This window comes from Tenrec ecaudatus, chromosome 8 (genome assembly GCF_050624435.1).
Source record: "Tenrec ecaudatus isolate mTenEca1 chromosome 8, mTenEca1.hap1, whole genome shotgun sequence".
Lineage (NCBI taxonomy): Eukaryota > Metazoa > Chordata > Mammalia > Afrosoricida > Tenrecidae > Tenrec > Tenrec ecaudatus.
The window spans coordinates 90,004,354-90,031,089 of NC_134537.1; the positions used below are offsets into that span (position 1 = coordinate 90,004,354).

General features: G+C 43.1%; 1 protein-coding gene across 2 annotated transcripts in view; it reads right to left on the reverse strand.

Moving 5' to 3' along the window:
- PIWIL2 (piwi like RNA-mediated gene silencing 2) overlaps positions 1-26,736 on the reverse strand; it is a 76,033-nt gene that overhangs the window by 41,025 nt on the left and 8,272 nt on the right. For both annotated transcript variants that reach the window (XM_075555720.1, XM_075555719.1), the window contains exons 3-13: positions 26,522-26,660; positions 25,913-26,119; positions 23,170-23,280; positions 21,303-21,420; positions 20,615-20,739; positions 19,970-20,050; positions 18,459-18,572; positions 4,670-4,858; positions 3,345-3,429; positions 2,171-2,260; positions 364-504 (exon numbers count right to left, since the gene is read on the reverse strand). In XM_075555720.1, the coding sequence (XP_075411835.1) occupies positions 364-504; positions 2,171-2,260; positions 3,345-3,429; positions 4,670-4,858; positions 18,459-18,572; positions 19,970-20,050; positions 20,615-20,739; positions 21,303-21,420; positions 23,170-23,280; positions 25,913-26,119; positions 26,522-26,660 (1,400 nt within the window). The remainder of the gene's footprint in view (positions 1-363; positions 505-2,170; positions 2,261-3,344; positions 3,430-4,669; positions 4,859-18,458; positions 18,573-19,969; positions 20,051-20,614; positions 20,740-21,302; positions 21,421-23,169; positions 23,281-25,912; positions 26,120-26,521; positions 26,661-26,736) is intronic.

The following is a 26,736-nucleotide window of genomic DNA, read 5'->3' on the forward strand; positions in this document are numbered from 1 at the left end:
TTGTTATTTTTAATGAATTTTAAAATGAAATATTTTGCTAATGAAAATCAAATGAAAAATTTTAATGGATGCTAAAATGAAATATTAAGTTAAAAATGCTCCTAAAGCAAACAAACAAGCAAAACACTCCTCCTTTTGATATCTCTTTGACTAGAAAGTCAATAGCTTAGATCGCTATGGGGTTCTGCAGGAAGCAAACCTGCCAGACTAGCAAATAAGTAAATGCAAGGGTCGTGTTTGGGTGGGCGTGGGGTGGGAAAACTCCAAAATAATGGCAGAGTAGAGTTATCATTCAGCCTCACAAAGCTCTTAAACCCATATTTCATGCTCTTCCTATCCCCACCACACGTCCTTCGAGTTTACCTTATGTACATCCTTCTGAAGACAGAGACCCCAACGTGCCATTTCATTGTTGGCTGTCTCATTGTCTGAAATTCTCTGCAACAAGCACTGCAAAGCTTTATGGTGCTGTTTAGGGCTCAGGTTGACCTGCTGGGTCAAATCCTAAATAAAATTGAAATGAAGTTAACTCCTAAGTACTGTTTTATCTAATATGAGCTTAAATAATCCAATTCCTCCTAAAATGTCTCTACAAGAAACCTCATTGTTGAAATCAAAGAGTTAGTTATCTCTTCGTGAAATTTAGTAAAAATTTCCCAAAAAGATGAATGCGGGAGAAAGTAAACATTTTAAATGTTATTGATTCTCTCTCATGACATCCACACATCTCATCTTTCCCAAACATGTTCTCAATTTAAAATTCTGAAAAGACAAATCAGACAGGCGCAAAAAGAGTTTGACTATACCTCCTTAATATTTAAGCAAAACAGAAAATAAAAAATAAACCATGTCATGACCCAGGCATCCAGGCAAATGCAAGTAAGTGAAAAACCACCTCTAGTTTTATACTTTCTGCAACTCTATCAGCCATTCGATGCCACCAAGACACTTTTTTTTGCCTAGACCTTGTCATAGTATTGGGCCGATGTAGGCAATTGATTTACTTATTTTGAAAGAATTTCTAACAGCTATGTTTGGCGATTGTGTAACATTAAAAAAATTATTTATTTTAACTATTAGGGGCTCATACAATTCTTATCACAGTTCATACATATACATACATCAATTGTATAAAGCACATCTGTACATTCTTTGCCCTAATCATTTTTTTTCTCTTTTCTTTTTTTACATTTTATTAGGGACTCATAAAACTCTTATCACAATCCATACATATATAAAAAAAAGAGGACCTGATGCAAAGGGCTTAAGTGGAGAGCAAATGCTTTGAGAATGATTGGGGCGGGGAATGTGCGGATGTGCTTTATACAATTGATTGTGTAACATTTAAGCGAATTCTTGATTTATTCTTCTTGGCCTGATGAGTGGAACAGCTGCTCCCTGGGAGGCAGCCATCAGGGGCGGGGAGCCTGCAGGACTGTGGGACTAGCTCTGTGGTCATACGGCCATTAGATAACTTGGAGTTGTAAGGAAGGGGCCTTGTTCAGAGCAGAAGTATCCAAAGGTAAGTTTGAAAGAAGTCTCTTAGAAGAATTTCACCTCAGGCTCCTTATTAAACAAAACGTGGCACCCGAGAGATACAAGAATCCCAGGAGGAGACAGCTAAGAATTGGCAAAATGAGGCAGCAGAGAGTAGCTGAGTGCAGCAAGCCTGAGGGATCACTGAGTGTGAAGGTTAAGCAAGCGGGTTCTGGACTCAGCACTGCCTGGGCTGCTGCACACACCTCAGCTTCTCTATTATTCTCTGAAGGACTGAGCACAACATTTCTCTATAAACTTCAAAGTCTCACAAGATACATTCCCACCCTTTTGCTACATTAGCTCCTCACCTTAAAATAAATGGAAGGCTTACAAAAAAATGTTGGAATAATTTGCAGCTTCCAAAGAAGCTCATTTCTGGTCATATGACCAGCTTGCATTCTGATGGGAAAAGACAGCCCTAACAACCTTCCAAAGCGATTCTATTGGACTTTTCACACTGTGTGTGGGAAAAGAAATGTACTGTGCTTTACAGAAGTGGAACCGAGAAAACAAGACCTGTAACAGTGCCAATCTTAGAGGCTGAACCTCGTCTGGTCCTAGCGCAAACCACGATTCAAAAGACTTCCTGTTTAAACAAAGCGTTTCCTGCTGGACGTGGCAGCACTCCCACCTTCATGGCTCTGACGTCCTTCTTCATTTTCTCTGGGATCCCGGTCATGAAGGACAGCTCCGGCAGGAGCAGTATTTCACCTTTTAGCAACTTTGAAGAAAGAACAGGGAGGGAAAACAAGGGAATAAGAAAGGCTACCATCCCCTGGCCTGTACAAGATACGCCACAGCCCTGGACTGGTCCAGTAGTGATAGGATTATAGTACAAAGGAATGTAAAAGCCCCGATAAAGAGAGTAATACAACGCTACAACCATTTCACCACCACCACCACACCTGCCCTCCCCCATGCCTCAGTAACAGCACAGGCTTATAGTAAATAAAGGAAAACGCATAAAACTGTCAGAAAAGAGGCAAATAACTTAAAAATAGAAATATATATATATATTTCCCTCTTGACCCCGAAGGCAATGCTAAGACCAAAAGCAAAATCCAAACTCACTGCCATCAAGTCGATTGTGACTCAGCGAGCGATCTTGTAAGACAGAATAGAACTACCCCTGGGGTTGCCCGCACTGAAATTTTTATAAAAGCAGACTGTCACATCTTGAAGGTGGGGAGCTGCTGGTGGGTTCAAACGTTTTGGTTAGCAGCTGACTGCGTGACTACTGTCCCCAGGGTCTGCCTCCTCATAGACTTAAGATCTTCAGCCTTACTTTCAAGGCAGCGGAGTCAGGTGTCAAGGAGCTTCCCCCAACCCTCACCCAAACCAACCTACTGACATCAAGTCAACTCCATTCTGACCCGTAGTTATAATTTCCTAAAAGACCCAAGTTTAAAATCTTCATTAGCAGGAAATTCTTACTCCTTTAACCTAAATCATTGTCCATGTAGATATTTAGCTCCTCCTTGTGGACACTTCCAAAGCATAGCCTACCAATGTGAACTGGGAGAAAGATGAGGCTTTCAACTCCTGTCAAGAGGTATAGCGGTTACAGCCTGGGAAACCCCTGGGGGCAGCTCCACCCTATCCTACAGGGTTTTGTACGAGTCAGCAGCGGCAGTAAGTAAGTGCCAATGTGAAGCAGCAACTGGTGAGCTGAGACAACGAAACTCTGCACAACTTTCCCCTACTCAGTAATCACTGAGCCATGACTCCCACAAAGCCTTGGAGAATACACAAAGCACGTGGCAAAAACGCAGGGTTTGTGCTCTGGTGCTGCCAGCCCTCCTCACCGTGCCTTGGCTATTTTGCCGCTCACTGGGTCTGTGGATCAGCAGTGGCTGGTCTTCCTCTTTGACTGTGATCCCGTAGTTTTTGCTGGAGCGGGGTGGAGGCAAGAACAACTTTCAGAAGCATCACCACCACCCTTAGAGCACGACAGTCTTGTGTTTTGTTTTTGAACCATTTTATTGGGGCTCTGAAATCTCTTATAACAATCTATGCATCCACTGTGTCAAGAACATTTGTGCATATGTTGCCATCATCCTTTTCAAAACATTTTCTATCTGACCCACATTTTCAATGATTGTCTTTTAACTTCCCTAAGAGAGCCAAGTTTAAAATCTTCATTAGCAGGAAATTCTTACTCCTTGATATCAGCGCCTCATTTATTTCCCACCCTGCCACACCCTCACACCCTCCCACCTTCTTGAACCCACGATAAATTATAAATTATTTTTTTCTTACACCACCTGATGTCTCCCTTCACCCATGTGTCTGTTGTTCATCCCCCTGGGGGTGTGCGTGATTAAACATCAATCACTGCAGTTGGCTCCCCCTTTCTCCCCGACCTGCCCCCTAGGCTCATGGTATCCATCCTCCCATTACTGTTCCTGATGGGTTTCTCTCTCTTGGAGTCCATATATCGAGAGCTCTTATCTGTACCAGTGTATATGCTCTCATCTAGCAGGATTTTAAAGGTATAACTGGGGATATGATAGTGTGTGGGGGGAGGGGGAGAAGCATTAAAGAATTAGAGGAATGTTGTGTTTCATCGGTGCTATACTGCACCCTGGCTGGCTCGACCCTTCTGTAAGGGGATGTCCCACTGAAAACAGGTCTTGTGTGCTTTAACCAGGACTGGGGTACACAATTTGCACAACACCCTTTGGGACGGATCCATCTGAAATAGATCATAATTTGTAACTGGGAAAAAAGCAGGTTTGTGTTACACTGCAAATTTAACCCAGAAGTAAGATGAGGCATATGGGAGAGCTTATTAAACGCTGCAGCCGACTATATAAAAGGTTTAGGCAACTTGGAACGATAAAATGATTAAGACTTGAATTTAATCTTTGAATCCAGACTCCTAAGCAAACCAGAAAAATAAACACAATTCAAACATCTGTGATTAATTTGCACAGTAACCTCCACAACTACTGAAAGAAATGAATCTGTGAGGGCAGCCCCAACAGGTTGAACCCCACAAACGAGCTCATTCTAGCTCAGGCACATCGCCAACGCCGTTATTTTCAAAGTGTCAAATCATGCGCTATTAAGGAGCATTATGTTCTGCGAGAGTAGTAGAAACTGTGGGCGCACACCCCGCAAACTGTACCTGTAATATTCCAGGAATGTGATGTCCTTCCCATCGGACATTGTGAAGCTATCTTTTGGAGTCTTATTCCAGTCCACATCATCAACCCGGTAGGTACGGTTGTTGTACCGGGTTATAATGATATTGCCAACCAGAAGCTTGGCACACTCATCCTGGAAATTCTCTTTGTTCTGCTGATACATGGCGTGCCTGTGGAAAGAGACACAAAAATGACTGTCGGCGCACAGGTACACACACACACAACGAGAAAGGCACAGAGGCGGCACACCAACAGTGCCCAGGTATAATGACAGCTACACAGCTCAGGAGCACTCCACTGTTTCTTTAGGAGTTGGGACTGTCATCTCTTTTATCAAAGAAAAAGAATAAAAACAAATAAAATAGCAGCTCTATAATTCTTAAAATTAGATACAATTACTATCAAAATCACTCTTTCCGATCATTATTGTTAGGATAGTCAACAGAAGCAGAGTAAAAGCCTGCGTTACATTATGTGTGCCCTTTCCTACAGTGCACAAATACAGACGTGCAGGGCCTCTGTGATGCCGTGAGAGGACGGCACACGAAACCGACAGGAAGCGGGTGTAAATACACCCAGAGGTGCCAATGTTTACTGAGGAGGGGATGTTTCCACTATTCTCGAAGGAGAAACCTGTGAGGCAGAAATGACTGACTTCCACCCAGGACAGTCAGATATGTGGTATTAGGGATAGGGAGGAGAAGAAAGTGAGGGGGAAAATAGTCAACAATGAGGCTAAAGAGAGGGAGGGACCAGACAGCAATTCCTCTGTAGTAAAGAAACTATGATCTACTATGCATTCCTAAAGGAAAGTGATGAGAGCATGAAGCACCACCTAACAGGGAAGGCACTGGAAACCTTTGTGCTGAGTGAAGTCAGTCAATCACAAAAGGACAAATATTGTGTGAGTCCACTACTGTAAGAAACCCCAATTAAACAAATCTTAGAGACGAATTCCCAAACAAAGGGGTAGAAAGTCTGCCTACTGCCCACGAATCATTCATCACCCACCTAATGTGCACGTCCTACGAATCCTGAAAGAGTAGACTTCGCACTGGTTGGGGTCACTCCTTCAAGCAAGGGGAAGAGGGTGAAGACCTTCCACTTGAAGCTATACAACACTGAGACAAGGCTGTGACAAATCTACAGAGCTGCCACAGGAATGGCAGGGGAATCTTTCTAGAAATTCAAGTTACAACCAGAGAAGGGAAAAACCTATGAGGGGTACTCCAAAAAAGTCCATTTTGTACCCCCCTCCTTCCAATGCTACATATTAAAAAAAATTTTTTTAACAAAATAACCTTATCACCTTCAAAGGACTCTGCATTACACTTAATACATTTGTCAAATCTGTGATTCCATTCTTGGAAACAGTTTTCAGACTCATTTGGATGGCTGACAGCACTGCCCTCATTTTTCCCTTCACCTTTTCCATGTCACCAAACCTCTGTCCTTTCATGTTCCTCTGCATTCGTGAAAAAGAAGTTATATGAAGCAAGGTCAGGTGAGTAAGGTGTGTAGGGCAAGAGAGGCATGTTGTTTTTTGCCAAAAACTGGCACACTGAGCTGGCTGTGTGAGCAGGTGCGTTGTCCTGGCGAAACCAGCCCCTCCTCTGTCACATATCAGGCCTTTTTTGTCACACACTGTTATGCAATCTTATCAGAACCTTTAAATAGAAAGCTTGATTAGCAGTCTGACCTGGTGGGATAAACTCAAAATGCACTATGAATAAATATTTTTGTCTGTTCAGGAAGTTGACGGGCATCCAGTAGGATGTTTGTCACTAATCAACATTTCACCTTTTTTGAAAGGAGAAAACCACTCATACACTTGAGTTTTCCCCAGAGCGCTATCCTTGTAAATTGTGTTCAACATCACAACAGTTTCTGCGGCATTTTTCCAGAGCAGGAAACAAAATTTCACAGCCACACACTGTTCTCTTAAATCAACCATCACAAAAAAGCGAGTTTCAAGCAAAACTGTTATTATGAAAAAATTCAGTGACCAGAGAGAACCCAGGTGACACCACTGGGTGCACGAACACTGAGCCAGTTGCTTGATGCTCGTCCAGTGGGAAAAGTGCCTACCACAAAAGCTCTGCTCACCCCAACACAATCCTGGCTTTGGGTGCACATTTATACATTTGGGGGGTACATTGTATACGTTTCAGAGGCGGCAGGGATATTTTGGTTGGTGGGCATGGTGGTTAAAATGGGGAGGGGCAACTACATCAGGAAGGGGTGCTAAGTAATTATAGGGAAACTAAGGCTGGAATAAACCCAATTTTATGGTCTTGGGTACTTTTATCTTTATTACTGTTCTCTTGCTGCTTTGTTTTGTACCGCTTCTGTTCCGTGTGTGGAGCACAGAAGGAGTAGACGCATAGACAGCAACGCATGCACCGGTTTGGGGCAGGGAGAAAAGGTGAGGAGGGATGTCTATGCAACTCTGAAAAAGTGATTTAACAATGGGAATGTATGATGTGTGACTATTACATAAAAAAAACACTATAAAAGAAACAACACTGACCTATGAGTTACCATGAGTGGAGGAAGAGTTTTTGCTTAGAGGGCATCGATTGAGTTTATGTTAATGGTGATAGAAGAATTTGGAAAAGGGTATCAGTAATGGTTGTACAACACAAAGTGTATAATCATCAATGGCACTGAATTATAGAATTGGGAGGATGTTTTGCTGTGTCTACTTTGCCACAATTTTAAAATCGCATGAAAAAGTTCAAGGAAGAAACGGTTCTAGACTTGACGGTGATGACTGCACAGCTCTTGACATGACTTAATTGTTGAGTTACACAACAGGTGGAGTGCCAATATACTTTAAAATAATAAAAAATAAAATTAAAATAAATCCCATCTAAGTTAAGGATGAAAGCTTGCCTTTCTCCTACTCCCCTTGAGGCCAAGGACATCCACGGGATTAGAAAAGTTTCAGGGTCAAATATAGGCCATTCTACATATTACAAACCCTTCTTGGAGATTCACAACATACATTAACATATCAACCCCTGAAAAGTCTGAAAGCAGAGAAATCTATTTTTTTACCGCCAAATAATCACAGGCTTCTTTTTCTTTTTTGCTTCTTTTAATTTTTAGCACTATCCTGGTTGGTGTTCTGTAGAATCAATGATCTTCTGGTACATAAACCTAGATGTCATCTTCAGTCTTCTGCATTTTTTAAGTCAGCTCATCAGGGATGAAATTCATTCTATAAACATGTTTCTGAGAGCCAATCAACAACAGTCTTGTATTTCTACACCAATGTTGGTCTACATTGGTCTACCTTTGCAAGCTTGAAATCCCTAAAATGCAATCTTTTCAATTCTACTATAAGAATTCAGAAGTATATTGTTAGTAAACAATTCAGCTATCTCTTTTATTTCATATATACGGTATTTTTTCCAAATAACATACCCATGTAAAAAATGGGCCCTCAATTAGAAAGACAGTATTTTGAACATGATGATGACAACGTATGTACAAATGTGCTTGACACAATGGATGCATATATGTATGGGTGTGATAAGAGCTCTAAGAGCCCCCAATAAAATGATTTTTAAATGTACCCTCTCACCTGTAATGTGTGGAAATGTAATCAATGCAAATTAACGTAATAAGAAAAGCGGCCTGGCAGAGTGTGAGTCACAGAACTAACTACCATAAGAAAAGATCGGCCTCTTTCACTGGTCTTCCAATATTCCAAGTAAATCATAGCATTCTGTCAATTTTTAAAATTTCTTACTTATGTATAGAAAAAGTCTGAAACTAGTATTTTTATCCTAATTGTGTAACAAAGGTATATACCACAGTCAAGAAGTCATAAGAGGTTGTCCCTCAATAATCAGAATTAAGAAATCAAAACTATGCATTTGTTTATGGCAAGTGGATAACTATACCACTAACTCAACAATTAAGGACCAAAACTCGCAGGCTCTTTCACAGACCCATTTGGTTATATTAGGTCTGCTTATTCCTCGTTTCAATTTGATCTCCTTGGTGTCACCTGAAGCAACATGCAAAGATGGTTGAGTAAGCTTATGAAAAAAACACCTAGGGGAAAGGATGCAACAGATGCACAATGAGGGAATTATTTGCAACAATAGAAAACCATACTAGAGGTCTCATTATCTTTTCAAAACTCAGGGCATCTCAATGAGGTTAATTTTGTTTTAAAATCTGTATTATGAATTAGGTAAAAGTTAGCAAATCAGATCACCAGTTTTCCACCCAATAATTCATACATGCTTTGTTGAAACTCATATTTCTTACCACTGATCCTAGTTCCTCCCTGGTTTCCTATTTCCATTCCTCCTTCTTCCCAACACTTTGAACTTAGTCTGGAGTATATGGAGCCCTCTTGTTCCTAGTTGCTTATTCCAAGCTGGATGGGAGCAAGCTCAATTCCAAACTGAAGGGTGACTAAGGGCCACACAGTCTCATGGGTCCCCTAAGACTCTGCCTGACCAGGAAATCTGCTCTCCTAACATTCTGAGCTTGGTTTCAGAGTTTTCTCCCATTCTGTATCTAGGACTTTCTAAAGTGATTCTTTTCAGAGCAAATTGACAATAGCAGCCAGGCATCATCTAGTTCTGGTTTCAGGGCTGTGTAGGCAAAAGTTGAAGAGGTTCAGTACTTCTTTGAACTAACTGTTTTCATTTTTCTTTTGATTTTCATTCTTTCCTCTTATTGCAAAGAGCCCAAGAGTTGAACCTTCCATGACTTCTCATGAGCTCTTAAGATCCCAGTGATCATGTATCAAAATGTTGTTCTTAGTTGCCATTGAGTCTGCTCCCCCCATAGTGACCCTATTCTCAACAGAACAAAGCACTACACAGGCCTGCACCGTCGTTCCCGTTCCTGGACCCACTGGAGCAGCCACTGTGTCAATCATCTCACTGAAGGCCTACCTCTTTCTTGCCAACCTTCCACTTTACTAAACACAACACACTTCTGCAGGGCCTGGTCTCTCCTGAGAGGATGTCCAAAGTATGTAAGATGAGGTCTTGCCATCCTCGCCTCTTAAGGACCCTGGACAGACTTCTCCCAGGACAGTTCAGTCTGTGCTTTTGGCAGTCCATGGTACTTTCAATATTCTTCTCCAGCGCAACTCAAATACATCAATTCTTCTATGGTCTTCCTTAGTGAATGTCCAACTTTTCACATGCAGATGATGCAATAGAGGTATTGATACCATGACCTGGGTCAGGCACCACCTTAATCTTCAAAGTTAACATCCTTGCTCTTCAATACTCTAGAGAACTCCTGGGCAGCAAATTTACCTAAACCACCACATCTTTGGATCTCTTGGCTACTGCATGCGTCCATGAGCATTGTGGATCCACGCAAGACAAAGTCCTTGACAATGTCACTAACATGACCGCGTCCCACCTTACAAATCTGGCGTGTACAGGTAAGAGCTCTCGACACGTGGAATCCAGGTCAGATACCATGAGAGGGAAGGTAAAGGGGGGGGGGGGGGAACCAATCACAATGATCAATGTATAACCCCACACTCTACCCCAGGGGACTAACAACAGAAACATGGGAAGACAGCAGACAGCATAAGATATGAAAATAACAATTAACTATAATCTATCAATGGTTCATGAGGATGGGAGAATGAGGGAGGGAGGGGAAGAAAAGAAGAGCTGATACCAAGGGCTCAAGTAGAAAGAAAATGCTTTGGAAATGATGGCAACATAGGCACAAATGTAATACATTTGATGTACAAATTGTTTTAAGAGCTGTAAGAGCCCTCAATAAGATGATTAAGAAAAAAAATCCTTGACAATGTCAACCTTTCTCCATTTATCGTGTTACCTATTGGTCGAGTTGTGAGGATTTGGGTCTTCTTTACATTGGGTTGTAATCCACACTAAAGGCTACAATTCTTGATCTTCATCAGCAAGTGCTGCAATTTGCCTCATTTTCAGCAAGCAAGGTTGTGTCATTTGCATACCACAGCTGTTAATAAGTCTTCTTCCACATTCTTCTTCATATAATCCATCTTCTCTGATGATTTGCTCAGCATGAAATTTGAACAAGTACGGGGACAAGATCAACCAATACGCTCCTTTCCTGATTTTAAGCCACAGTATTCCCTTGTTCTGTTCACACTACTGCCTTGAGGCCCATGTCAGAGTTCCAAACAAGCACAATGAAGTGCTCTGGAATACCCATTCTTCTCAAGGTCACCCAGTTTATTATGGCCCACACAGTCAAAGTAACTTTGTACAATGGAACAGAAACAATTATCTTTCTGGTATTTTCTGTCTTGAGCTGAGATCCATCTGATATCAGCAATGAGATATCCCTCGTCCCATGTCCTCTTCTGGATCCAGTCTGAACTTGTGGCAGTTTCCTGTCAGCAGTACATTCACAGGGATCTTATCAAAGAATAAAGTAGAAAATATTTTTGAACTGTATTATGCCAATTGACCGTAAATGTCTCCTGGGAGTACAATCCTGAGCCCCAAGGTCCAGCAACTCATTCTATCAGGGTGATTATGTCAAAGATGTTTTCCCTAACTTTGCCCCCTTTATGCTCCACCACATTCAGATATATTTGCATCAAAATACACATATACAAACACCCTCTGTAAAATCCACATATTTTCACTCTGACTTCCCTCCCACAGCGGTTCGTCCTGCATGTCCATCCAGCATCTGGTCACAGAACAACCACTACTCCAGGGATACAGAACACCATTTGCCTGTGTTGCTTTCGACCTCGCAAACCTCCCAGGCTTTCCCAGCACATCTCTTCCTGCCAGCCTCCCCTTCACTGAAGTTAACGCCTGAAGACTCCTCTTGCTCATGACTTCACTCTTCTCTGCCCACCCCTCGTGATCATCAAAGAATGGTTTAGCGCTCTGTTCTGCTCCCTCAGCACTGCCATCACGTTGATTCCGATTCGGCTAGGTTTTGCAATTCATTGCAATGGACACAGAACGCCCAATGTTCACCATCACAGGGTTCATAGAGACACGAGCAGGTTACAGTTGTTCCGAGAGGGTAGGCTGCGACGTTCTTTGAGCTGTTATTAAATACCCAGAGGGCATGCCACTCTGTTCTAAGCTTCAGTCTGAAGGCCCTCAGTTCCTGTTCGCTGAGTCAGCAAACCCAGATCTCTGAAGTGTGTACCCAGAAGTGCCTTGCTCCACAAGTCAGCTTCCTGCCACAGATGGTCCGCTTTACTCGCGCTGGAGGATGGGAAATCCACTGCCGACTCCTGCTCTGCGCTGCGGCTACTCTGGAGTCACAGCTATCTACCAGACGGACGAAGTAGGTTCACAGAGCAGAGATCTCATGGTCCAGAGGAAGTGCCACACTCCCGGCAACTGGAGATAGGGAGACTCCCCTCCTGCCTGTGTCAGAGACGGCTCGCCTTCTAGCCAGCAGAATAACAGTCACTCATAGCTGAAGCATGTAATGTCATCAGTACCTTCTTCCCCAGACCCATCAGGGAAAAGTCATTTAGTAGGAAAAACAGAAATGAACTTCAGCTAAAAAACTCTGTACTGCAGTGCGGAGGTGGAAAAAAATACATACATATGTATGTATAATTTTTAGTAACAGTGGTCTCATGGAGTATTTGTCCTTTTGGGGATGGCCTAGTTTCATTCAGCATAATGTCCTCCAGGTTCATCCATGTTATGCTTCATGGAGTGTTACTCTTTAATATTGCATAGTGTGCCACTGTGTGTATGGACCAAATAATTAGCATTTAAGTTATGTCCCTCTTGTTTTCTACTCTGAACGGGGCTGCAGTAAACGTGGCAGTGCATATATGTATTCATGTTGAGGCTCTCACTTCTCGAGGACATATAAAAAGCAGACGGATTGCTGGGTCATATGGTATTTCTATTCCTTTCTTTTTGAGAAACTGCTTTCCACCGTAGGTGCACCATTTTATAGTTCAACAGCACATGACAGTTCCAGTCTTTCTATATCCTCAACAGAATAAAAAGGCTGTATTTTGTTCTTCCCCAAAAGCTTTGTATTTAGGTTTTTGTCTTTTTTCACAAATCAACATTATCACCTTTAAAGTACTCTCCATTACACTTATACATTTGTCAAACCTGCGATTCCAGTTATCAAACTCATCTCTTTGGGTGGCTGACAGCCCCTCCCTCAGTTTTTTCTTCACCTCTTCTACATCATCAAATTGCTGTACTTTCATGGCCTTCTACATTTGTGGAAACAAAAAGAAGTCACACGGAGCGAGGTCTGGTGAGTAAGGTACATGGGGCAAGAGAGGCAAGCTGTGTTTTTGCCAAAAACTGGTGCACTGAGATGACTGCATGAGCAGGTGCATTGTCATGGTGGCAAAACCAGTCCCCCATCTGCCACAAATCAGGCCTTTTCTGCTGTACACTGTTACCCAGTCTTTTCAGAACCTCTAAATAGAAAGCTTGATAAACATTCTGACCTGGTGGAATGAATGCCAAATGTACTACAGGTTGACATTTTCTCTGTTCAGGAAGCTGACAGATGTCCAGCATGAGGTTTGTCATCAATGGACATTTCACCTTTTTAGAAAGGAGAAAACCACTCGTGCACTTGAGTTTTCCCATAGCGCTGGCCTTGTAAACTGTGTTCCACATCGCAACAGCTTCTGCGGCAATTTTCCCGAGCAGGAAACAAAATTTCACAGCTGCACACTTTTCTCTTAAATCAACCATCACAAAAAAACGAGTTCTAGAGAAATTGCTTTTATGAAAAATTCACTACGACCAGAGAGAACCTTCCCAGGCAACACCACTGGGTGCACACTAACTCAGAGCAAGTTGCATGATGCTCACCTAGCAGGAAAAACGTGTACTACAAAAGCGCTGCTGCACACAATCCAGGTATTTCGGGGTACTCTCTCGTAAGCTTTTATTTCATAAATGTGGGTAGGAACCGGGTCTATATGTACACTAGTCTGACTGACACATGTCGAAGAATGTATTAGTCGAGGTAAAGTACCGTAAGTACCAGTTCACCAAACCAAAAGTATAAACTACCCTCCACTTCTCATCCTCACACCTCACATCCAATCAGGTAATTGACTGGAGCTCACTCTTATTTTTCCCCTCTACTTTCAAAGTATACCTAGAATCAAGTATTGCTCACTACGTCTACTGCTTCCATTCTCATGTCTCAATTGTATTACTCCACTAGCCTCCTAACTGATCTCTTGACTACTACCTTCTTCCCACCAAGTGTATTCTTCACAAAGTTACTACAGTGATCCTTTTAGAACCTAAACAAATCATGGCATTCCTTTGTTAAAAGTCCCATGTCACTCAGAGTGAAAGAAACAATCCTCATAACAGCTTACAAGGCCTACATTACCAGCTGCTCCATTTCCCCTCTTCCACCACTCTTAACCCAACTTACTCTGCTCTATTCTTCCTGGCATCAATGCTGCTCCTTGAACTAGTCAGGTATATTTCCACCTAGGGTCTTTACATCATGCTCACTTTTGTCAAGAATTCTCTTCTCCCGTACAGTCGCACAGTGAGGTAGTTAGTTTATTGTGCCAACCTGGTCGATAAACACATGTGGGGTTAATTGAAGGGTGGAGGGATAAATGGTTCAGTGAGCCTCGCCTTTCTACTTCTCTGATCTCTTGCTTTCTGATGGTCGGACTAACATGCAGCTGCCTTAACCAGTTCCCAGCTTTAGCTGGCAAGGTTCACTTCTTGCAAGACACCCCTGAGGAGAAGCCACATGGACCTACCCCGATGCAGCCCCGGGTGTTGGAGCAGCCGTGTGGAGACCCCTGCCAGCGTTGAGATGCTTACACACTCACTGACTTGGCTTTCCTCCTGCAGTTGGCATCATTGCATCTGTTTTGTGAGACAGAGGAGGACTTTGTGGATTGGTGTTGGACATAGTGGTCAATGTTGGACTTGTGGGCTTGGGCAGCACTGGGTTGGGATGTTTTCTTGATATGTACTTACCCTTTATATGAAACTCTCTCTTATACATGAGTTTCTGTGAATTTGTTTCTTTAAAGTACCCAGACTAACGCACACAGTTAATTCCTCACAACTTTCAAGTGTTCGTTCAAGTAAGTTTGACTACTTCAAACTGCAACTCTACTCTTCCAGTGCCAGTACTATTGATCCAGCAGACTGAGTTATACTTCTTCCTTTCTATAGCTCTTACCATTCTTACACTAAACATATGCTTGTTATTCATTATGTATGAGGAGAGTTTCTTTTACTTTTGTTAATAGATAATTATCTCATGACTGGAATATAACTGACCCTCCCAAGTATATCCTGATTAAATGACTGAACAAATAAACAAAGAGTGATAAGCTAGATAATGTCTAGGAGTTACCTGTATTTGTAAGAAGGCAAACCGTAAGACCTCCAGAGGCTAACTTGACAGTACTTAAAGACCAAATATATATTAATATATATTAAAAGGAGCCTTCATGTGGTCGGTCACACACTGGGTTGCACATCAACCTGGTGGGTAGTTTGAAACCACCAGCAACTCCACAGGAGAAAGACCGAGCTATCTACTCCTGTAAACACGCTCAGAAACCCACAGGGAGCCACTGTGAGTCACCACTGGCCCAATGGCAATAAGTCTGTTTTGAGTTTTATTATATATTAAAAGCCTTAAAAATATTTATTCCTTTTATTAAGCAGTTTCACTTCTAAGTACATGCTGAAAACATTAACAAGATGCAAATTTATGTGTAAGATCAGACTTTACATAGCTATTAGATTTTACAAATCTGCATTGTGTAGCATATATGCTACATATTATTAAACAAATATTGTGTGTGCATGTTAAACTAAGCCTGTCGGACCAGAGACTTAAATAAAAGTCCTACGTGAATGTACAGATCTCCATTCAGAATCCCATTCAGTATTCTCATTCTAGTCTACAATTAAAACACCAAACACTATTACCTTGGTCTCATTTTCTATTATTTTCTGCTTTCATTTGAATTAAGGCCTTTCTGTGTTTTATTGTTGCTGGGTGCTGGGGGAGGGGTGTGGTTTGTATGTTTGTCTTTATGTGAGATCCTGGCTGGCTAGGTAAATCCAGGGATACAGAACTGAATTAGTAAATTTCTTAGAAGACCCCATATATGGGCACACCAACCCTGGAGAACGACGTCCCTGCATGGAGCTGCTAAGGCACAGAGAGACTGTAGGGCCAACAATAACTCAAGCCATGTTGTCCCCTCATTGGAGCATGCTGTGACAGAGGACAATACTGGGAACACAAAGCGGGAGTGAGTCTGGTCTGAACCCCCCACAGTGGGGCAAACCGTGAAGGGAACATAACAGATCAGCAACAAGAGCAAAGCAAAGTCACACAGCCCCAAAAGAGCCCCCAAAATAGACTTCAGGGTAACAGGTGCAGCTCCCAGAATTCCCCCAGGACCAATGGAGAGATAGTCATAAAGACCTGGAAATATGTATGTTTCTTTTCCTTTTTTTCTCCCTTTCTTTCAATCTTTTGTTTTCTTCTTGTTTGGTCTCTGTTATTATTGGTTTGCCAACTTATATAAAATAGGCATGGGAAGCAAGCTTGAGGAGAAAGCAACAGGACCAACGGTCCCAGAGGAACTTGCGGGAGGAGGCAGGGGAAGGGAGAGGTGAACAAACACCACCATAGACAGGGGAACAACTAGGGAATTAAAGTCAACAAGGAGGATGTAGAGACCCTGGAGGTATTGGAACAACAGCAATCTAGCTGAGAGGAATTACTACGAGGAGGAAGTAGGGCAAGCATAATGGTGGAGCAGGAGGAAGCTAAAAGGAAACAGAGGAATGATCTAGGAAGCAAAGCTATGGAGAGCTATAAGCATAGGTGTGTACACATGTAAGTACATTAACTCATAAAAACAGAGGTATTGACCTAGGTACATATATTTATATTGCAATACACGCAAGTGTGGTGAAGAAATCGGATGGTGTCCGGCATCAAAGGATATAGCGTCTGGAGTCTTAGAGATAAACAAGTGGCCATCTAGCTAAGAAGTAACAAATACCACATAAAAAAACCACACCAGCATATGTGATCATGAAGTGTTGATGGGATCAGGTACCAGGCATCTAAGACCCAGAACAAAATCATACCCAAGGTGAATGAGGGGGGGAGGCATAGAGTGGAGACCCAATGGCCATCTGTAGAAAATTGGACATCCCTTCACAGAGGGGTCACAGGGAAGAAATGAGCCAATCAGGGTGCAGTATAGCACCGATGAAACACACAACTTTTCTCTAGTTCTTTGATGTTTCCATCCCCCCACTATCATGACCTCAATTCTACCTTATAAATCAGATTAGACCAGAACATGCAGAGAGCTACAGACAAGAACCCAAAACACAGGGAATCAGGATAGATAAACTTCCCAGGGCTAACAATGAGAGTAGAGATACCAGGAGGATATGGGGAGGGCGGGGAGAAAAGGGGAATCAATTACAAGGATCAATCTATAACCCCCTACAATGGAAAAGTGGTGAGGGGTAATAGAGAACGATGTAAGATATGAAAATAATAATCTATAACTTATCAAGGGTTCGTGAGGGAGGGAGGGAGGGCAGGAAAGGGAAGGGAAAGAAATGGGGAGCTGATATCAGGGGCTCAAGGGGAAAGAGAATGCTTTGAAAATGATGATGCCAGCATACGTGCAAATGTGCTCGACACACTGGATGAATATGGATAGTGCTAAGAGTTTTAAGATATGTAAGTATTTTAAAATACTTTTAAAATAAAAGTAGTTAAAATAAAAGGCTTGAAGTGAAACAAGCAGCCATCAAGCACAGTTGCAACAAGTCCATATGAAAGAGGCACACCAGTCTGTGAGACCATGAGGTGTCATCAGGAAGGGGTAATAGGCATCAGAAAACCAAAAACAAATTGTTACAAACAAACACCATATTGTTGAGAACAAGGGGGGTTGGGGCAGACCCAAAACCCATCTGTAGACAGTGGGACTTCCCCTCACAGAGGGGTCACATGAGTCACCAGGGCGTAGCAGAGCACCCGTGAAACACACACTACTCCTCTGGTTCCTTGAGGCTTCCTCACCCCCCACTTTCACTGCGGGTTAGACTGGAGCACGTGTACAGGTACAGAGAGAGATACAAGCTCACAACACACGAAATCCAGGAACAGGAACGGGAGTAGCGACACTAGAAGGGGAGAAGATGGGGAGAAGGCAGGAAGGGGAAATCAACCGTAATGATGGACACATAACCACAGACACTCCTCCAGAAGGATGAACAATCAAACATTTGGGGGAAGGGAGACTGCGGTCAGTGTAAGATACAAAAATTATAATTTATAATTTATCAATGGGTCACAAGGGGGGGGGATAAAGGAGCTGATACCAAGGGCTCAATAGAAACTAAATTTCTAGAAAATGATGGCAACATATGTACAAATATGCTTGAAACAATTGATGTATGGATTGTTCTAAGAGTTTTAAGAGACCCCAATAAAACGATCATTTAAAAAATAATAATAATAAGTTTCTTAGGGTTATGGCAGGGAGGTTAGAAGGAAATGGGGAGCTAATGATGAGTACAAGAATGAAGAGGTTGTAAAATTGATTGTGGCAAAGGTTACACAACTCTTTTAAATAAGCTTGAACCACTGAAATGTACAGCATGAGATTTACATGTCAATAAAACTGTAAACAAGAAAACCTAATTTATACTAGTAATATATTATTAGTGATGACTGAACTTTTAAGAAAATTGTTAGCATGTTAAGGTAGAGTTCACTCACATGACATCCAGCACAGAATCATTCCGAATGACCTTATGGGACACATCAGCCAGAAGGAAAAGACCTCCATCTGTCCTCCGGATGCTGGCTGCGTAGCCCGGCCAGATCTGCAATCTTGAGAGACAGGTGATCTTTTACCCAAGGGTTCTAGAAGCAAGAGATACTTCCATCTCCCCATTGAAACATTACTTTGTGGTTCTTACCTAATAATGAGAATGCATCAGGAATTAAAAAAATCAACATCATTGCAAACTTTTAAAAAAGCAAATCACAATTAAGAAATAAATTGGTATTCCATGATGCACTTTCCTGACACAATCACTGAAGACAAATGGGTGCATAAGCAAATGTGGTGAAGAAAGTTGATGGTTCCCGGCTATCATCTGGGGTCTTAAAGGCTTGAAGGTAAACAAGCGGACATCGAGCTCAGAAGCAACAAAGCCCACATCAAAGAAGCACACCAGCCTGTGTGACCATGAGGTGTAGAAGGGATCAGGTATCAGGCATCAAAGAACAAAAAATCATATCATTGTAAAAGAGGGTGAGTGCAGAGTGAAGACTCAAAGCCCATCTGTAGACAACTGGACACCCCCTTACTGAAAGGTTGTGGGGAGATGAGCCAGTCAGGGTGCAGTGTAGTAACAATGAAACATACAACTTTCCTCTAGTTCTTAAATGCTTCCTCCCCCCAATATCATGATCCCAATTCTACCTTACAAATCTGGCTAGACCAGAGATTGTACATTGGTACATATAGGAACTGGAAACACAGGGAATCCAGAATAGATAACCCCTTCAGGGCCGTGGTGAGAGTGGTGATACCTGGAGGGAAGCAGGAAGGTAGGGTAGAAAGGGGGAACTGATCACAAGGATCTACATATAACCTCCTCCCTGGAGGATGGACAACAGAAAAGTGGGTGAAAGGAGATGTCAACATTCTAAGATATGACAAAATACTAATAACTTATGAATTATGAAGAGTTCATGAGGGAGGGAGGAGTGGGGAGAGGGGGAAAAATGAGGAGCTGATGCCAGAGGCTTAAGTGGAGAGCAAATGTTTTGAGAATGATGATGGCAACAAATGTACAAATGTGCTTGACACAATGGATTTATGTATGGATTGTCATAAGAATTGTACAAGCCTCCAATAAAATGATTAAAAAAGAAATTTAAGAAAGATTTCATTAACAAATTAGTCATCATTCCATCATATATAACAACATTCCATCATACTGCTGAGATTTTTGTCCTAAATACAATGGCTACAATAACAAATTTCTTCCTAGGGGGAGTAGGGAAGGAGGGGGAAAAATGAGGAGCTGATGCCAGGGGCTTAAGTGGAGAGCAAATGTTTTGAGAATGATGAGGGCAATGAATGTACAAACGTGCTTTACACAATTGAGGTATGGATGGATTGTGATAAGAGTTGTAGGAGCCCCTAATAAAATGATTTTAAAAATTTCTTCCTAGATTATTCAACAGTGTGGGAGGTAAAAATAAAAACCACTAACCTGTGCTGCTGTAGTACCATAGCATTGGTTGGGTCATAAAAGTTTCTCCCCACAAGTTTCATATCTAAAAGTTTCATTACCCTGAAATAAAAATTAAGAGTGGGTTTTCTAATAGAAGAATAAAATATTTCACCTCCTCTTAGTTACATTTTACTTTGGAAGTTTAAAGTGTTATAAGGATTGCCCTTTGTGTACTATAACTTTTATGTTAGCAAGATAATCTTGCCAAATAAGTTGACAAAAACATATTAAGTTCTATGCATTGCCTGCAGCCCTTTCTTATTTATTAACCAGTCAATTATCCAAATTTAGCCAGGCTACATTTACATTTTTTCTACAAAGAATGCAGGACACAGGTGCAATTCTACTCTGCTCTATACAGTGGCTGATGGAAGAAAAACTGCAAGAGCACCGATGTCTAAGATGACAACAATAAGCCTTGGCAAAGGGAATGAGTGTGTGCCTGGCAGAATTAGGTTCTAATTCCAGAAGGAATCCCATTCCTTTAGCCAACTATCTCTAATCTGACTCTAAGGGATCCAATTGTGACCTATCACTTGTGAGAGAACTTTTGAGGCAGCCAGTCTCGTATATTCACTGCAAAGAAAGGACCCTAGAAAGAGAAAAGTAGCTTTTGTTTCTCACCTACGGAGAACAACATTGTAGAAGGGTATGCACAAGTCAGAGCAGGGCTCCAGGATCTTTGTCATCTGAATCTTAATGGAGATCTCAGCACCATCCGTTTTCCTGTGGCTTTTTAACTCAAGAACCTAACAAGGAAGTGCACACACATGAGAAAAGGCAGATTTATCAAGTCTGACTTTAGGTCAACTGTTCGAGGACGCTAAGCTATCTTCATTTTCTGTGCTCTCTCTCCCTGTGCAGCCCAGATTGGAGAACGCTGACACAGAATCCCTTTGAACTTGGAATTTTAAAAATAGTCTCCATTGCGGAGGTCAAAGGTCACTGAGCAGGGACTTCTTGAGAAACCAAATGAGAACGTTTCCCCAATTATGCTAAACAGAAATTTTCTTTCCCTCTAAGCATAGGAACCCAAAACATAAGCCCACTGCCATCAAGCTAGCTCTCCCTCTTCAAGTCCCCAATATACATTTCCAAAACCATGAACACCTCTGTGGGAGCAGCCACTCTCCTCGCACCGAGGAGCACCTGGTGGGTCTGCGCCGCCAGCTCGCAGTCTAGCGCCTAACCCACAGCGCCACCAGGGCTCCTAGAACAGCAGCACAACCCAAGGGTTCTTTCATCTCCCACGACGGAAACACTTGGGTTTCCTTAAGTTCCACTGAAAAGTTTACTTCCTATTTGATCTCACTTGTTGAAGTTTAACAGGCAGATAGAGAATGGATCCATCAAAAGCAGTAACATTTCCGGTGACAGCCTGATGGTCCTTCAACATGCCAAACCTCATGCTTTTGCACTCCACGTTGGGGCTAGAAAACAAAATACAGGATTTTACTTCCATGTGAAAACAGGAACTTTGACTGAGGCTATGCACTGTTAACAAGAGTACTGATTTGTAACTGCAGCCCCACCTAGTGGTTCTATTAAAAAATTCAACTCTGACTCGAAAAAAGTACACCTGCTCCCAGCAGAGACATCAGAAAACTAAGTAAAAGGAAAAACAACCCATCGTTCCATGCTTTAACATGCCCACGTGCACTTGTGGAAACATTAACCAGGCACCAGCAAGCTGTTTCTCAAAGACCCAGATAGCAAAAACCGGGGCGCTTCCCAGTCACAACTCAACCTGGCCGTCTATACCAGCACGTGAGCAAATGAGACAGCTGTAAGACCAGATGTGGCCTGCGGATGAGCCAATGATTGACAACCACTGCTTTAAAGTCTACATAAACACCTTTTTAAAATCAGATTTACATTTAATCTCTTTTCATTCATGGCAATTTCAACTTTTGATTCATTCTTTGTCACAACCTTCCCAGCTTGAGGGAACTCAGTGGCTTTAAAGCACCCACTACCCTATTGTATCACAGCAAGACACAACCCTGCCCTGCACCGGCGATGGTGAACCACACGATGCCAGGAAGGGCCAAGTGTGTTCACGTGTAAGGATAATGCAACACAATTATCCTCACAAGCAAGCACACGCTCATCTAACATTTCAAAGCATTTCCCAAAAAAAAACACCCTCATGCACAGAACATGCCCTCAGCCCAGGATTCAAAGGTGCCGTCACAGACTATGAGAGAACTATAGGATGCCCAGTTCACTGAGCCATCCTCTCAACACTCGATCAAAGACTTGACATCACCTGCCCATCAAAGGTCAGAACCCCTCCCTGGAGTGGATTCTGATTCAGCAATGTTATAAGGGGCAGAACCTCTGACCTTGCTAACTAATAGTCCCAGGCTTCCCTGACGGCACCACCAGGGCTTCAAAGGTGCATATCTACAACCTTAAAACCTACAAATCCTGTCTTCTCCACCTGCCAGTGGATGCAGGATCCCTGTGAGGCTCCTTCCACACCTTTCTACTTAGTTGCATGTGTCAACCCATTTTCAAAGGAAGGATTCGTTCTTTAATGCTCCTTGATCCTTACATTCCCACTGTCTTCCCCATCTGTGGTTCTGTTCTCCGCGTCTCTGCATGATTTCCTTATCTGTGCGCTCAATTTTGCTTTCGTTGCTTGTTGAAATCTTCAGAGCAACGCCCCCCCCCTTAATTACCACTCCATTTCTCACTCCTCCTATAAACTCTTCATCATGAGGGGCTGCTGCCCAAAGCTGCTCTCGCAACATATGTGCTCATCTGTTCTTTTATGCCAGTGTACTTTCCGCAAAGCCATTAGGTCACCAAGGATGCTTCCCAAAGCAAATCCACTAGCATTTTTCCTGTGGCCAAAGTTAGCCAGCTACTTCTTATTCAAATAGAGCCTAACTTTGCTCCTCATAGCCTGTAGCAAGAGTCTCCTCCTAGCTGGCCCTTTCCTCACTCTCTGCCTCCACTTCTTCCTCTTGTACAACAATACAGCAAGGCTGGCCTTCAAAACAGCTTCCACCTACTCATTTTCTCCACACGCATTTTACCATATTCAATTTTACCACTTCAACTAATAGTCTGTAGCTCGTGATTGAGTTCTTAGAGAGAACACAGACAACGTACAGTCTTAACTTACAAAAGCCCTAGTTATTCCTGTCAGATCATTTGCACAGTGTGAATACCTGAAGGTCACGTGGTATTGGTACACAGCATCATTGTGACACTGTATTCTGATGAGGTTCAGTCCCAAAGACTGAGGCTTTCCTTTTGTTCCTTGCTTCAATAATTGCTCTCTGGAAAATAAAAATAAAAAACAAAAGCAACCAGTGGAGAGGTCTGGGGGACTGGCCCAAATCCCAACTACTACATGGGCAGGTGCCCCTCCCCCCCAGAAGAATTTATCTCAAAGGACAGCATTGAATCTGCAGCTCCAGGAAAAGGACATGTCTGATCAGAGCACACGGGAGCAGATGAAGGGGGACCAGGAGCCAGTGGAGCACGTCCTGGCCCACCAGGCCGTGAGGATGATGTTCCCGATTAGAGCAGTCAGTCCACAGAGAAGACCACATGGCCGGCCCCACTATGAGACATGACGCCCCTCACTGACCCAAAGCCCTACAGGGACAATACCAGAGACACAGTGTGGGAATTGCGCCCAATCTGATCCCGCCACACCGAGTCAAAACACTAAGGGGGTGCAACAGAACAGGAAGGGAATGGAGTGGTGAGGTCCCCAGGGAATGCTGAAGGTGGACTTTGGGGCCAGGGTGTGGTGCCCCAACAGACTGGACTGGAAAACACTCCTAAAGGCCAACAAACGATCCTTGAACTAACTACAAGCTTTTCTTTCTTGTGTTTTGTTTTGTTGTCGTTGGTTTATTGTTGCTGTTGTTTTGTGGTATATTGTTGCTTGGTTGTGCTCTATCTTATTTTGGGCATGTTATTATCTCCACAGGTCTGTCTAAATAAGATAGGATGGATGAACAATCTGGAGGAGTAAACAACGGGACCGACAGTTTCAGGGGTACATGGCAGAGGGTGAGGTGGGGGGAAAGGAAGTGGTGTTAACAAACCCAGGGAGAAGGGAACAACAAGTGATCCAAATCAGTGGTGAGGAGGGTGCAGGAGGCCTCGTAGGTCATGATCAAGGGTAATGTAACCAAGAGGATTTGCTGAAACCCTGGTGGGGACTGAGGATGATGGTGGGACAGGAGGAAAGTCAAAGGAAATAGAGGAAAGAGCTGGGAGGCAAAGGGCATTTATAGAGGTCTAAAAAAAGACATGTACATATGCAAATATATTTATATATTAGGAAGGGGAAATAGATCTTTGTACATATATTTATAGGTTTAGTATTAAGGTAGGAGAAGGACATTGGGACTCTACTCAAGTATTCCCTCAGTGCAAGAATGCTTTCTTCTATTAAATTGGCATTCCATGATGCTCACTGTTCTGACACAACCGCTGAAGCCAAAGCGGGTGAACAAGCAAATGTGGTGAACAAAGCTGATGGTGCCCGGCCATCAAAAGATATAGCATCTGGGGTCTTAAAAGCTTGAAGATTAACAAGCGGCCATCCAGCTCAGAAGCAGCAAAGCCCACATGGAGGGAGCACACCAGCCTGTGTGATCACAAGGTGCCAAAGGGATCAGGTTATTAGGCATCATCAGAATAAAAAATCTTATCATAGTGAATGAGGGGGGAAGCGCAGAGGGGAGACCCAAAGCCCATTTGTAGGCCATTGGACATCCCCTTACGGAAGGGTCTCTGGGAGGAGACAAGTCAGTCAGGGTGTGATGTAGCAATGATGAAAAATACAACTTTTCTCTGGTTCCTGAATGCTTCCTCCACCCCGCCCCCCACCCCCTGCTATCATGATCCCAATTCTACTTTGCAAGTCTGGCTAGACCAGAGGAAGTACACTGGTATAGATGTGAACTGGAAACACAGGGAATCTAGGGCGGATGATCCTTTCTGGACCAGTGGTGTGAGTGGCAATACTGGGAGGGTAGAGGAAGGGTGGGTTGGAAAGGGGGAACCGATTACAAGGATCTACATATAACTTCCTCCCTGGGGGTCGGACAACAGAAAAGTTGGTGAAGGGAGACATCAGACAGGGAAAGATACCACAAAATAATAATTTATAAATTATTAAGGGTTCGCGAGGGTGAGGGAGTGGGGAGGGAGGGGAAAAAATGAGGAGCTGATGCCAGGGGCTTAAGTGGAGAGCAAATATTTTGAGAATGATGAGAGCAATGAATGTACATATGTGCTTTATATAATTGATGTATGTATGGAATTTGATAGGAGGTTGTATGAGCCCCTAATAAAACGATTAAAAGAAACAAAAAACAAAAGCAACCACACCTACCCCAAACAACAAACCCACACTGGCCACACGTGCCGCCAGATACCTAAGCCTGGGGAAGAGAGCAACATTTCACACACTGCTGTAGCTGTGAACCAAAGCACGAGCTGAAGGCTGGAAGACACATTCGCAACATCTCCCGGAAAAGCCACGGCACCCTATCTGTGCTATGACTAGCTTACAACGCTGGGAGAAGCAGCTAGGCCAGCTCACTAAGGACAAAATACACTAGTTCTACACAGAGAGGGGAGCTGTACAGCATTCTTCGTGATTTCCTTGTGTGGTCTGATAAAGACGTGCCTGCACCTGGACTGCAGAGGAATGAACAGATGATTCGACACTCTGACACATGACCTACTCTGTTAAACATATTTCACTTCATTAGGACTTTCCTTAAACTCCCCAAAGGGTGGCAGGAGGGGTCAAAACTGTAGTTCCTAGCACCGAAGGAAGACTTCAGATACAACGGAACAGTTCACAACACACCACAAACTAGTCAAAGCAGAGAGGCCACTTGCTACAGCAATTGAGCCCTGGTGGCAGTGGCCCAGACTTACTTTTGTTTATGCTCCATAGTCACAAGTGGAGGGTGATCTGGAGAGCACAGCGAGGCCTGGGGCAGCAGTGGCGGTGATGACAACTGTGGTGCGTCCCGAGAAATCAGGCCGAGGGCACTGGGAGGTCGGTATACTCCTCTGCCTATCCCACCAGCCGCTCTTCCCAAGGGTAACAGAGAAGCATCCAAATGTCCTCTTCCATGCATTCTGAAATGTTGCAAATGGAGGCATGTTCACGCTTCGACCCAGGCTCGGTCTACGTTACTCCAAGCAGACGTTCTTTCTCGGGAGGAGTCAGCCACAGGAACCCAAGCACAGCCTGGGGAATCACTCCACGTCCACATGACTGCTATTGATATTATCCCCACAGCACAACAGGGGTGAAAGTGTGACTCACCCAGTTAAAGAGCTGGTACAGTCAGCTCAAGGGCAAATGAAGTTCTGAAAAACCGAGTTTGACTCTTGACCAATGACTGAACCAGCAGCTACTGACTACACTTGGAAAATGTCCATTCTTCAATATGAAAACAGGCAACCCTTATGAAGAGTTTCTCTCTGGACTAATGGATTACATTTGACTGTGAGTTTCCTGAGAAAGCAGTTACCCACCTGTTCCAGCCAATGGAAGCCTCTGCCAACTGGCTGTCCCCAGCTGCCAGCACTGAAGGATCAGGAGAAGTGGGTTGAGGTTTTGCCTTGTCCTTGCACACCTTGTTCATCGGTAAGCCTCGGCCAAAAATGCCTCTCCCTGAATGGGAGAGCCAAGCCTCAGTTATAATGGTGAGTCAAACACCTTTCCAAGTAATTCTTCTCAAGCTAGACCT